At 41.6% G+C, this 15107-nt stretch overlaps 1 protein-coding gene across 1 annotated transcript in view; it reads left to right on the forward strand.

Annotated features, from left to right (window-relative positions):
- The window catches only part of adcy2a (adenylate cyclase 2a), a 144340-nt gene that overhangs the window by 9954 nt on the left and 119279 nt on the right, over positions 1-15107 (forward strand). Inside the window, exon 2 of the mRNA XM_067392492.1 lies at positions 2210-2407. Coding sequence (XP_067248593.1) covers positions 2210-2407 — 198 coding nt within the window. The remainder of the gene's footprint in view (positions 1-2209; positions 2408-15107) is intronic.

Consider the following 15107-nt stretch of genomic DNA (forward strand, 5'->3'; position numbering starts at 1 on the left):
CGACAGTACAATTAAAAGTTAATTTTGGAAAAATACTTAGTAAAAATCTTTATATTAAAGGTACAATCTGTGATATTTTTTCCGCTAGAGGTCGCTAGAAGCCTATTCAAAACAAAGGCGTAGTTTGATGACGCAAAGTTTTAGAGCGGAAACTTGGGACATGTGGTCTCCATCTCAACGGACGGTGCAAAAGAATAGAGATTGGAGTCTGGAAGAACTCATGTTCGTGATTGCGATTATTAACGTTACTGTAGTATGAAGCAGAGCAGGAGCGAGTGTTGCGGGAGCTGAACGAGGAGCTGGAGCGATTGATCAACACACGCCTCACGAGTAGCGGGACTTTTATTATGACACATTCGCCGGCGCCGCTTCCGCTTTTCCGGTCATGAGTTTACGGGAGCTGTCCTTGTCGATAGAACCAGCGGCAGATGGTAAACAGTAATTATGTTCCATAAATAATTAACACAATCCACCATAAAACGTGCAAGAAGTAAATAAGGAACTGCTTGAAACAAGCTAACTTAGTGGTTTGCTGGACGCTAGACTCCACTTCCGCATTTGTCCACGGCACTGTTGTCATGTGGTTTCTACGTCAGTAAAGGCGTTAACAAAGGTAACTGCGTCATTGACAGTCGACTGCACTGCCCCGTGTCACTGTTTAGAATGGGAATTTCTCATGATTTACAAGTAATTGAAAACATTAGAGATAATATTAGTAATCAGCTGGACAAAATATATAACACTAGCCTAGTGGTTTTTGGATATTTTACTGCAAAAATTTTACATATTGTACCTTTAACTGGCTTTCTGTTAATAGACACAGTGGATGACAACTGTCTGTGGTCTACCATTGGTTTACATAATTGACAGTTTATTGTTAAGTGATTAATATACACCAAAACAAAAGATAACATGTAGGCCTTCATCTCAGAAAACACATTATTATTATTTTTGTCTTTCATTACATAATGGACTCAGACAAGCTCAGCAAAGATTAGTTTTCCATCAGTTTTTTTCATGAATTGGAATGTGCGCAAAGGGTTGAGGGTAATTTAAGGACGTGAAGGATACACTTGATGCATCTTTCAAAATGAGCTGAATGAAGGACACAAAATGAAGGCTGCCTTCAAAGGATTATTCAAATTAAAACTGCCTTCAGTGGTGTTTGATGACGTGGCTGTGGAGATAAGCAGCCTTCCGATTGAGAAGCACCCCTTGCTTTCTCCTGTCCACTGTCAATCCCACAACTCAACGCTGGAGCATGAAGTCCCATAGGAATGAGTTGAAAATGTTCGACATGTCATCAAGCTCTGTCAAAGGGCCTCTCAATTTAAAGAAGTAGATTAGTGTTTGATTATGGATGGAACTAAACTCTGCAAGAATTGTTGAAACCTATTTCAGGAGATGCTTTTATCCAAAGCAACTTGATGTCAGTAATACAAGCTAAAGCAGTAAATGCAAAAGAGACCACATTGAAGTCGTGTTACCATACCAAATTTCAGTACAGTGTAGCAATGCTGGAACAAGTGCATTACAGACTTAAGTAAGTAATCATTATTAGGTAACACTTTGCAATAAGGTTCATTTGTTGCATTAGCTAACATGAACTAACCATGAGCAATAAATTTGTTACTGTATTTGTTAATCTTTGTTAACGCTAGTTAATAAAAACCCAGCTGTTCATAGTTTGTTCACGTTAGTTCACAGTGCATTAACTAATGTTAACAAATACAACTCTTGAATTTGATAATGTATTAGTAAATGTTGAAATTAACATTAACAAAGATTAATAAATGCTGTTGAAGTGCAATTCATTATTAGTTCATTTTAACTAATGCATTTAACCAATGAACCTTATTGTAAAATGTTACCTATTATTATTACTTACAACCTACATTTAATATACTTAATGTGTAATTATTTTGTGGTGCTGCTTATAATTATTATACATTATATTTGTTGTTATAACCACTGTGTATTGTTAAAAGTAACAGGGACACTGTGTATCCTATAGAGGAAACAAATTAACCAGCAAAGGTCACTGAAAGGTCACTGCTCAGTCCCTCAGTTTCACAGCAGAATCTGTAGGGTTTTGGGTTGACAGGCAGTCTGTAGTTTATCTGATCAACTATTATCTAGTGGCTGTCATGCAGGTGCAGTTGGAAGGCGCAGTTAAAGGTCTTTTTGTAACACTGCAATCTCTCTGCAGGATATCGAGGATCACATCGCCTTTGTAATCACTGTCCCCACTGCGCTGGCTATTTTCCTCACTATCTTTGTTCTGGTCTGCATCGAGTCTGTCTTCAAGAAGCTGCTCCATGTTTTCTCCTTGGTGATCTGGGCCTGCCTGGTTGCCATGGGTTACCTCTTTATGTTTTTTGGAGGAATCATCTGTCCCTGGGATCAGGTAAGACAACTGTGTTATCGGCACCCTAAGGTTGTTTTCATTCATGGGCCTTTTACCTGATGTATCTCAAATGGTGTATTCTTGAGAACCATTGGGAAAGAGTAACACTAGAGTGACTGGAGGGAGAAATAATACAATACTTTAGTCAAAAAGGAAGGGGTATGTGTACTGGTGTATAAGACAGACCCAAGTGAGCAAATGAAAATCTGATTTAGAGTCACCTTTACTAGGCAATTTAGCCTTTGTCAAGACAGCTGCTTTCCTGTGATGAATAAAAATGATTTTAGGATAGAGATCTAGAGAATTCTTATTCAAAATGAAAGAAATCCAGAAAGATAAGGGTGGTTCTGCAACTACGGGCATTTTTAAGTCCCAGTAGTGAAATTTAAGGTTTATGTTACAATTTGTCATCTAAAGCTTCATAAATGTAAACACACAGTGTCATTACGCACCTTGACTTAAAAAATAATGAATGAATAATATGATTTAATTAAAAATTATGAAGCATTTATAGGTCCAAACACCATTTTTGCTCATGTCCCACACCTGTGGTTTCAGTGTTGAGATGTGTAAAATTAGCTAATTCTTTTACAATATGACATTATTTCAAATGAATTGGTTTCATATAAATGTTACTTTACACCATCTTAAAAGTTATTTTTTGTTTACTAATCATTAATATTTTTTCCCCATCTAAATACACCTGTCCCACACTTTTGAGTCCTTACTGCAACACTGAGAAAAGACTCTTAATATGACATTTGTTCAAAGCCAAACAAATCTAGTTTCTATGGAAACAGAAGTTAGCATGTGAGCACATGGCTTACAGACTGGGCCCACCCCCATTAGGTCACACACAAGATCCAGAAAACTAAGATAAAAGTAAAGTAAAGTATTTATTATGTGTCCTTAACATTCAGCTTAGTAATTGTGTATTTTGAACTACATTTTAAAAATTAATTTATATTACTGTTGAATACATGTATATGTGGTGCTAAAAGTGTGATGTATCAGACCTTGCTAACTGCTAGTTATCAGAAATATTAGCAAAAATGTGATTTCTGCAACATGTCTTTACTGCAGCATTTTTAGGTGTTGCGGTGAAGACCTTGCGTTTCGGTAGAGACAAATTCAAGTTAAACTCTAATATAAATATAAACATGCCATTTTTGCAACCCTAGATAATACCAAATTCATCTAATAAGATGACAGAAATGCAGTGACGTAATGAGAAATGACCCTAACAGATATGAATAGTTATGGAAAAAGAGCATTAAAAAAAAAACAGATAAACTTACAAATCAGAAAAGAAGACAGTGGAGGATTAACAAAAGAAACCAGAGGACAAAACAAAATACTGAAGGCCTCAAATTAGTTTGTTATTATAATATAAGTTCATAAAAGTATTAGTTTTTGAAACAAGAAAATCAGTTTAACCCAGTCTATCCTGCAATACCTCTACAGTAACCCATTGTTAAGGTTACATTATTAACATGCGTCATTAATATTGTGTCCTTACCGACACAAGCTGTCATTATCACAGCAATGATTTATTTTAATTATTAATCAGACTGTTTGCAAAACATATTTTAACCATTCACTAGAGATGATTTACACATTAAAATTACAATATTTGTCATAAAAAGTGAAATATTTTATCTTTGGCGTGTATTAAAACAATTGGTATCTAAGGTTAGCATAAAAATTTTCCATGGCATAAAGAATATCATAAAATCCCCTATTATTATTATTATTATTATATCTGTATTTACAAAAATGGACAAATCTTCAAAAAGTAACTATGTAAATGTATTAAATTATTATAGAAATTAAAAAAGAAAAGTGTATAAGATTACCGTTATTGTAATGTTGCAGATAAGGACATTTTGTAAGAAGAAGAGATGAAAACCATAAAACCTGTCAGTCTTATAATAAGAGTGGGTGGGAACTTGAACAATAAGAGTGTAAAACACTTCCACAGACAAATCCAAATTAAACCCTGCGGCTCGTGACGACACATTGATGTTCTAAGACGCGAAACGATCAGTTTGTGCAAGAAACCAAACAGTATTTATATCATTTTTTACCTCTAAAACACTTTTTTTTTTAAAATTAGGAGTGTCAAAAGTGCTTGTAGTTGCAGAAACACCCATATACAGAAAATAATTCAGTGGAGAACAGGGAAGGGAAAAAAAGTTATTTATTTATTTACATTATTTTGGGGGGGCTAAATTTCATATCAGCAATACTATATCACCCCTAATACCAACTCGCATGCATATGACTGCAGCTTATTTTGTATAAACCCTGAAACTCTTCTGATCAGTCAATATTGGGAAGCAAGAAATGGCATGTCGAAATCTTTTATTAATTTATTTACTGAATCTATTCTACTATGTCATATAATATGTGTAATGTCAAAGCAATTATAACCCATTATATTTTTTTCTTTTATCTTTGAATTATGATTGACCATGTCAAACGTCCAAATGCATGTCCAATCCCTGTTAAAACATATTATTATGTCAAAGGTGTAAACTTTTTACTTGACACGCACATCTTACAGACTTCTAATATAAAATGTGAATTATTCAGCTTTCTCCTCTCCTTCTAATGATGATTATATAAAGTTTATGTGTGCAACTCCCATGGCAGCTGAGCCACCCGCATGTTTGACCTGCATGTCCAGTGAGGATAATTGTGTTCAACATTAATCAAAATGCTGCAAATGTGTGACTAGACCTGGGAATTCATATAGTAATCAGAAGTCTGCCCTAGCTATTCTAAACTTTCCTATTAAGGACGAACAATTTACTCCTTAAGGAAATAAACAGTTGCCATTAAATGGAGAACATAAGCAGCTAATGACTTGCTGTATTAAAATAATACCCATTGTTTGTCACTGACATATTGTATCTCTGGAGTGGGCGGCATATGGGGAAAGACAAACAAGGCAGATGTCAGACGTGTAGGGAGGAATGACTTCCTGTGTGAGTCAATATCTCTGCTTGGTTCCAGATTAAGGGCTGATAGGGCAGTTCTCAGTACATAGACCCTATGTGAATTCACTAAACAGCAGTTGCACCACTTAAAGGGATACTCCACCGTTTTTTCATATTAAACTATGTTATTCCCTTAACTAAGACGAGTTGATACATACCTCTCTCGTCTCAGTGCGTGCACTAAATCGCTCTGTCTTGCGGCAAAACTTTGTTAGCACTTAGCTTAGCCCAGTTCATCCAATAGGGGCCAAGCAGAGAAGCTACCAAACACCTCCACGTTTTCCCTATTTAAATACAGTTACTCGAGTAGTGTAACTCGACCTAGGACGGTGACACAAAACAAAACGTTGCGCTTTTCTAAGCGTGTAAAATGGATAACTATATTGTATGGCGGAATACCATAGCAAGTGCTCGGGAGCACTTTGACTTGGCGCAGTAATATCTTCACTCGTGAAAAGTCCCCCGCTCCCTCTCCTGTAAAAGTCACGTTGGTTCTATTGACGGAAATGAGAGGGAGGAGGAGAGAGAGCGGGGGCCGGTGAGAGGACTTTTCACGAGTGAAGATATTACTGCGCCAAGTCAAAGTGCTCCCGAGCACTTGCTATGGTATTCCGCCATACAATATAGTTTAATATGAAAAAACGGTGGAATATCCCTTTAAAATATTTCTGCAAAAGTGTGTAATACTCACTAACTACTTACAATTCAGCTTAATTAGCTGCTGAAGACACTATAGTGCTGTGCCATGAGTATTTAAAATTCTTGATGCATAGGTTGTTTGCAGTCACCTGGTTCTGGTGATGCGCAAAGTTCGGGTGGAGGGCAATAAGTGAAAATTAGAATGGAAGAGATGGAGAAAAGTCTGTGAAAAATGTCGCGATTGTAGGTCATTTATGCTGAATCTAGAATTGCAACAGGAACTCACATCATCGTTCAGGGAAGAAAATGGACGGTGTAAAACCTTTTCTATGTGTAAAAACACTAAGGGAAGCAGGTTGATGGGAAGACGCCTTATAGCAAATCTAATAATGTCACTCATTAAACCCACTCAATAAAATAATCGCATAGCTGAGTGTTTTTGAAAGTTTTGTATTTTGATTTGGTTTAATAATTAACATTACATTTTTTTTTTTACAATGAAGACCTCCTGATTCATTCACTGTACAAACACACGCACACATGTTTCCAGTACAAACACAACATTTTACTGTTTGCATTTCTATGCTCACATACAAACCTCAGATAGGAATTTTTCTGACAAAATTAAATAACATTTTAACCAGAAAATAACATAAAAGCCATAAACTTTGATTATCCATATCAGCAATATAAACAACACAGGTATGAGGCTGGACAATGGATTAAGTGGGGGCTGTGGTTAACTATCAGAAGTAATGGAAAAACAAGCCAAAATGAAGAAGCAGCCGGTGAGAAGCAGCAGTCTTGCAGCCCAGTTACTGGTCTTTCATTGGGAGCATCAACCTGTGTCTTCTCTCCTTAAGAGTAGCAAACCTGTTGATAATTTTATCATGATCCAATTGCTCAACAACATCTTTCTCGATGGCCATAACTGCCAGCTGATGGAGCCTGCTCTGACCCATTGTTCTCCTTAGCCAGTTGCGGAGACGGCGAAGAGCACTGAAAGACCTCTCGCACGAACAGCTGCTAACAGGTACAGTGAGGGCAACCTGGATGACAGATTTCAGTGATGGAAACATTTCAGAATCCAGCAGGTTATAAAGTGAAACCATGTCCTGTGGAGCTGCACCAGCTTACTTTTTACGTGTCAAAAAGTGCCTTGCTACCATGACTTCATCTGTTTTTAAATCAATGTTGTAATGGTGTGCTAGTTCTTCCAAATGTGACTCAGACAGGAAGTTTTCAGACACTGGACTGCATGCTTGCAGTACCTGCAATACCTTGAAGCAATAATTTGAATCAACAAATACACAAATGAGAATTTGCATATTTTTGTTTTCAACCCCACTGCAGTTGCTGTATTGATGGCAGAGAGGCAATCAATGATGGCAGGCAGATTTTCAAGCACAGCATTCACTGAGTGAAGCTGGCACGCCCACCGTGTGTTGGACAGCTGCACCAGTTCACATGGTTGCAATCCTAATTTTGCTTGTGCTTCTATAAACTTGTGGTGGCTGACCAGGGAAACACTAAAAAATGAATACAAACTTTCCAGCAGGCTAAAGAACTCTGCGGCCTCAGTAATCCCTCTGCAGGTGTGGCACAAGACAAGATTCAACTCATGGGCATAACAGTGAACATATATAGCCTCAGGGTGCTTCTCCCTGAAAAGAGACCGAACACCTCCAGCTGCTCCACTCATAACTGCTGCTCCATCGTATGTCTGAGCAACACACTTTAACTGAGCAATTCCTTCTTCTTGTAATTTTCTTTCTAATGCCTCAGTTATTGACTTTGCGTCGAAACTTCTCAGCTCTGTCAGGGACAGGAATCTCTCTTTAATTGTTCCCTCAGTGACATACCTCACACAAATTGCTAGCTGTTCTGTGTGTCCATCTCTGGCCTTGTCCGCCATAATGGCAAACATTTTTGACTCATGCATTTCTTTGATAAAAGTTGCTGTCACCTCTTTCGAGCAGCACTCTATCATTTCATTCTGACTGACAGGGGAGAGGTATTTGCTGTTTGATGGGGCAGTGTAATGCTGCCAGAAAGGATCAAACTTCTGCAAAAGCCCCATGCATTCCAAGAAGTTGCCCTTATTATGACTTTCTGCTGTTTCATCATTACCCCTTAATGGTAGCCCTTGCTTCCCCAACATGCAGGTCACAGCCACAATACGTCGCATATACTCCCTTCTTTGTCTAATTTCATCAGCATTTGCTGCTTCAATCTGCTGTATACACTTCCCTGTAATGCACTAGCCTTGTAACTTTTCCAGGAGACAATACAATCCTTGTGTGACTGAGTCCCCTCATGTTTGTGAAATGCTTTGAGTGCCTTTTTCCATTTTTTGTATCCACTACTCACAAATACATCATGCTTCAAGTTTTTACCAAAGACACGGCAAGCAAAGCAGTAGGCAGAATCTGTCTTCTGTGAGTACTCAAGCCAAGCAAAAGTTTGAAACCAGCTTGGGTGGAATGATCTTTTTTGTAAGCCAAAGTTCTCCTGGGGATAATAGTGTAGTTTTGGGCCTGTGTCCTTTTCACACTGATCTAAAGGTGCAGCTGCTGTCTGTGCTTCATCTGACATTTGTTTCTCTGTATGTCTGTCCTCTCTCTCCTGACTCATGTCCTCCTCTTCTTCATGCTCTCTCTGTCCCTGTACTGTGACAATCACGTAAATATAGTTTGGTAACTAAAGGAATCTTAAGTTCATTTGTATTTATTAACTGACCAGACAAATTATCCAAAACAACTGTTCACTTTCTCACCTCGATCATGATCTTGCCCTTTCTCTGATGTGCCTTCATCAATCTTCTCTGCCTCCACTTCATTCACTTTTTGCACTGACTTTTCTGAGAAACCAAAAAAATTATTTCAGTTCAGTTGACTGAAAGACAGTTAATAATTTCTTGTTGAGTGTCAATAATGTCAGTAGTCAGGACATTTGTGTTTATCCTTTGACGATACCACTGCTTTTTCTTATAAAATGTACAAGGAAATTGGCAGACAATTAAAACAATGTCAGGGTTCAATGACTGAAATGAATCCTGGGAACACAGTGGTATTGTGTGTGTGAGAGGCTGTCTACGTTCTATTCTCACCTGACTGTTGCTCATTTGCAGACCTACTCCCGCACGACAAGAAAAAATGTTGTATATCCATCTACAATGAAATATAAATTATTTTAGTTTTTTAGCTTTTTAGCCTTTATAATCAACAATACGGTTGGATATTCATAAAGTCACCCCATGAAAATTGATGTCATTTTAAGTATTTTAACTAACCAGCTAATATTCATTAAGAATATAGACAAACCATATATTAATGTAATTGTCTATTGGCAATATGATTAATCTGTTCTATATTTATTTCTATTTATTAAAAATAACAACATGAATCAATTTGCCACTTCTATAAATCAAGTACAAATCTAGTATAAATAAAATCAAGAAAATCAAAAATCCTTTTACTCTACGCTTACTCTAATTTATGTATCATGACACTCCTCCTGATTCATTATTACTTAATACAAAACTATATTTAATAATACAAAACAAAATAACTCCACATTCTCTCTCTGGGCCATCTAGTGCTTTCAGACAATGATGTGTGTCATTTCTGTGCATGGCTGCATAATGTAATGTCAAAATACATTATAATATGTCTGTAATTGTAAATTACGACAAGTAAATTAAGATAAATCATGATCGTTTTCTGAATCTAAAGTATGTTTTCATGGGTGTTAATCACTTCATTTTTGTAGGAATAAAAAACAACTATCACACAAGGGCTGAAGGTGAAAGCAGCGAAACGTATTGGTATTGGATGAGAAACCGAGCCGTCCCGTGTGCTCCCAATGCTCCAATAACATTACATTATGTAATGCGTTGCCACGCTGTGGGGAACGTCACACGTGACTCGGTGTCTGAAAAACCAACTATCCAACAACTCCAATGCTCATTGGCCGGCGACAGCCTATGACGTCATAGGGGCGCGACCCGGAAGTATAAAAGCGCGCCCGCGGGAGCAGTCATTATCTTTTCGTCTTTCAGGGACTGCCTGTGTCTTGCCACTGTCCGTTTCTCTAATTCAAACTGTGATTATCTCAAACTATGTCTGAGGGCAAAAGTTTTAGGAAGTGTGCGGATCCTTGTCCGAGGTTTCTGACCCCGGAGGATCCTCACACCCTATGTGTGTTATGTCTGGGAGAAGAGCACGCACGGTCGGCGGTTGAGAACACTGGCTGTGAGCTGTGTGAGCGTTTTCCCATGAGAATGCTCCGTTCCTGCCTGACGCTCTTCTCGAGGGGAGAGACGTCTGCACCTGTGCCCGGTGGATCTGGTCCTGCTCGTGCTGAGGCCGAGCGGTGGCTGCATTCATGGGGGTCACAGGTGGAGCTCGCTGCTAAGTTTGAGAGAGGTGTCACGGTCTCTCAACCTCAAGCGGCGGCTGGCGGGGATGAGCTTCTGGATGACGATGATGCCATCTCCTTGACATCATCGGATCCAGGAGCGAGTGCTCTTCTGGCTGAGAGCCCCCGAGAGCAGGAGATGGCTTTGGAAGAGGGAGAAGTGACTGAGGTTGCTTCTTTCCCTTCCAAGCCTCCCTGTCCAGCATATGTGGAATTATTGGAGGTTGTGGAACGCGCTGCAGGCAGGCTGCAGCTGCCGTGGCAGCGCGTCAGGAAAGAGCCCGTTCGTGGCAGATTGGACGAACGGTTTCTATCCGACCACAACCCTATAATTCCTGCGAGCCTTCCATTCCTTCCTGACCTACATGTTGAGGTGGGGAGGGCATGGAAGAACCCATACTTGGCCAGGATTCATTTGCATCAGCGGGGGAATTTCGCTGATGTGGAGGAATTGGGCCAGCATGGGTATGTGTCGATGCCCCCCATTGACGAGACGTTTGCCAACTATCTCGTCACGGGTAGCGCGCCGACACTGAAAGCTCCGGTTCTGCCGTCTAAACCCCTTAAGATGACATCTCGTTTGAACGGCAGAGCATATGCTGCTGCGGGTCAGGCTGGTGCTGCTTTGCACACAATGGCGGTGTTGCAAGCGTACCAGGCTGACCTGCTGAAGGACCTGGATCAGGGGCAGGGTTTGTCCCCTGATGCGGTGGCTGAGCTTCGCCAAACTACGGATTTGGCTCTCCGTGCCACTAAGCAAATGGCCGCCTCGATTGGAAGATCGATGGCGGCTATGGTGGCTACAGAGAGGCACCTTTGGTTGACCATGGCGGACATCGGGGAGAAAGAGAAGGGCTCTCTCCTCGATGCCCCGGTCTCGCCATCTGAACTTTTCGGCGGTTCCGTTGAGACGGTCGTTGGAAAGTTTAGGGAGGCGAGGGCGCGCTCAGCAGCGTTTAAGAGTTTCATACCACTCAGGTCCGATTCTGGGCCCAGACAACCGGGAGGCTCTGGTCCGCCTCGAGCCGAGGCTCAGAGGCAGGGTCAGAGATCCAGGGTCGCCGCTCGAGCACCTCCTCCACCTCGGAGTAGGTCTCAGAAGCGGCGGGATGCGAAGAAAAGGAGAGGTGATCTGAGGGAGGTGATCGATTGGTGGCGTGATCAACGCCGCTGATTGCTCTCCTCTCTGGGCGAGGGAGGATTTGGTACTTTCCTTCGCCCCTTTTCTTCGTCCTCCCGGGATATGTTTTTAATTTTAATCTGTGCACGTTCAGGATAACACCTTTGAACAGTCAGGCCGGTGGCCGGCCCATGATGAAACTTTTTCTGAAGGCCGCCTTCTGGCTTGATAGTGATAAGGTTCGTAGGCTTATGGAACCTGGGATATCATTCTTCTACTATGAAAGAACGTGGAAGGAATCTCTGGTCTTCGAGCCGTGGGAAGGTAAGACGAGGTCGGATTTAATCGCTTAAATGTTCGACCTTATTTTTATTCCTGTATTGTTTCCTGAATGTGTAACAGTAATTATGTAATGGGGGTTTTTGGGCAAAAAACTGGAGTGTTGAGACTGACTGAGCGAGCCACAGAATGGCTGCTGTTCAGTTTTCTCTCTGTATGTTCTGCCGTTCGACTGTTGTCAGTATAGTTTGAGCTGGCGCTCATCACTTCAGTTTATGCGTTTGTGGCGTTCCTAACTGGCCGCCCAGCGCGATGGCTGTGATCTTTGCTGTATTTCTTATCTGAATTTCGAGGTAGAGATCAGGCTTATTATAGCGCCTGTTATTTTGAATAGGCCTGTATGTTTTTGGCCAGGCTAGAACTAAGTGTATGTATGGTGTATGTATAATTAATTCCCATATGTATTTTAGTTTTGGCCTTCTCCTGAGGGAGTGGCTGAATTTTTTGCCCAGATTATCCCATTGCTTATGTAGGTGCAACGATGAGTATAACAGCTAGGTTTTTAGACTGCTTTGTTAGAGACCTGATGCTGTTTCTCAGGTGGTAGGCCCTTATCTTTGCGTAGATAAGTTTATGCTATTAATGTTGCTAGGCCCCACTCTCTAGAACATTCATGCTGAGAGGAAAAAATATTTTCTTCCGAGCCACTTGATATTTTCAAGTTTGAGTTGACTATGCCAGCATTTTAGCTCTGTCCTCTAAGGCTTGGAACAGATTTGAGAATCTGTAGCAATGATTTTATTTTTTCTCTCTGTCAAATGGCGTGTATTTCAAAGTTTCCTTTGAGTTCTAGACGCTTGCCCTACATTTGGTATGTGAGCTTGATATGCTGCCACAGGTTGGCACCCGCTTATGATAGTAGGCCTTCTAAAAAGCAGCCTCTATGTAAGTGTTTGGTGAATCCTTTCCCCAGTGTTACTGAGTGCATTACCTGTTGGATTGCATACTCAGGGTAGCTAGATCACTTTTTGAGAAAAGTTAGTATCTGTCAGCTCCCTTTCAGTTATCTGTTTATCAGCTATATTGCATATAACGGTGATTGTAGGCTAGACTGTTCAGCCTCCTTCTAGTTAGCAATAGTTTTATACTGCTGTGTAATAGATTTCAGTCTGCTCACATACTGTTTTTTGGTTTTACATTGCTTCAGGCCCTGCAGCATGTTGTTTGAGGTAGCAGGCTCAACTAGCCTCCCTTAAGCCATGTTGGTTGTGTATGGTTCCCTTTAGTCACAGAACTTAGGGTACTTTGCCTGTTTGGAAAGTGTAGCCTAGCACAGGTAGCAGTTAGCTTCCCATAGTTTATTGGGTTAGAGCTGGTTCCCTGTAGCTTGGTTCCCTGGAAATTCACGAACTGAAGCCACGTGTCATTGAATCGGCAGGCCCCTTCAGGCCTCCTTTTTAGTTTACGTGTTGGCACAGATTGTGTTTTTCTGTGCGGCTCTGGATGAGATGTCAGTAGTGAAACCTTACTGAGGTTTGGTTTAACCTATTGTTGCCTCTGAGTCGATGATTCTAGTTGAGCTAAGAGCCACCTAGCGCTTAGGTTAGATCTTTGTGCTCCTGGAAACGGCCACGAGACTTAAGCCATGTGTCCTGAAGGATGCTAAGCCTGCGGGCCGCCTTTATTGGACATACTGGTGTTTGTTTTGGGTGTATTTCTCCCTGAGAACTAGTCATATACACTTTTGCTGGCCAGGGGCCCAAGTGGTAGATTCAACCCCCTCTTTTGCGGGTTGTTTACCTGGCTTGGGACCTAAACACTACCACGAGCTGATGCCACGTGTTTGTTGAGGTTATAGGCCTTCCAGGCCTTCCTTAATACGTGTTGGCGTACGCTGTACTCCTCTTGTTTAAAGAGTAAAAAGTGTTTTTTACTGAGTACACTGCTTGTCGGTTTGTGTTGGGTGGATTATTTAGGAGCACTGTGCAGCTTTCCCACAGCTGCCATGGAAGTTATCTGTCTCTGTACGTTAGACAGGTTTTCAGAAAGGCGTTTTACTAAAACGGGTCGTTTCTGGAGTATACTTCTGTTGTCATGTTGTAAGTCCCTCCCGGGCCTCCATGATTATATGCTCTTGGCATAGTCTACCTGTTAGGTGAGCTCTGCGCTTCCCCCTTGGGGTTGAGTTTGGTAATAGTGCTTAGCTCCCTAAGCTGGTTATGATGGTTAGGCCTTCATCAGGCCCCATCTTTAGAATCAGCCCTAGGCTGGTTTGTGCTCCCCTTTTGCAGGGTTTTCAGCGCACAGCCTCCTCAGTGCGTTAATTAAGCACTGGGTAGATCCTAGGTGAGCGGATTATCTCCCCTCGATATGAGGGTTCATAGCATTCAGCTGAGTTCTGCTCTCCAGGATGCCCGTCTCTACGCGTGGGTCTGAGCTGGTTTCTGCATTTTTGCAGTCACTCTTACCTATTTTCTTCTTCAAGAATGCATTCTAGAGGCTCTGTATTCAGACAGGGTTGGCCTGGGCTGAGTCTGTTCCCATATAAGACCGGCTCGGCCTCCCTGGTGGCAATGAGGGTGACCCCGTTCCCCTCAAGAGTGGCTGGCCGAGGTTCCCTTTGGTTCCTTGGCCACATTCCCTTAAAGGGACCACTTTTTCCTTCGGGAAAGTGGGTCCCGGATGCCTTAGCGATTTCTTTAGGCTCTATTTTTTGAGAGAAAAAGGTAGTAGCCTTTTGGAAGTTCAGCTTGGGCTGTTGGCCAAAGGGAATGCTGTCACTGACAGCCTGGTGTGACCCGAGGGGGAGTTGCTGGGCAGTTTGAGAACTGCCTTGAGGTCTTTGCCTCAGCCATACTTTTTTGGCAGGCACTCTCCTTAAGCATGGCGGCGTTGGTATATCATTCCCCAAAGCGTTGCAACGCAGAGTTGAGTTCCCTTCGAAAGGGAACGTCTCAGGTTACGTATGTAACCATGGTTCCCTGAGACAGGGAACAAGACTCTGCGTTCCTTTGCCATGCTTCAGGCGGCCTGCTGGGCAGTCCCTTCAAGACGATGGATAATGACTGCTCCCGCGGGCGCGCTTTTATACTTCCGGGTCGCGCCCCATGACGTCATAGGCTGTCGCCGGCCAATGAGCATTGGAGTTGTTGGATAGTTGGTTTTTCAGACACCGAGTCACGTGTGACTTTCCCCAAAGCGTGGCAACGCAGAGTCTCGTTCCCTGTCTCAGGGAACCATG

Source organism: Chanodichthys erythropterus, chromosome 2 (assembly GCF_024489055.1).
Source record: "Chanodichthys erythropterus isolate Z2021 chromosome 2, ASM2448905v1, whole genome shotgun sequence".
Classification (NCBI taxonomy): domain Eukaryota; kingdom Metazoa; phylum Chordata; class Actinopteri; order Cypriniformes; family Xenocyprididae; genus Chanodichthys; species Chanodichthys erythropterus.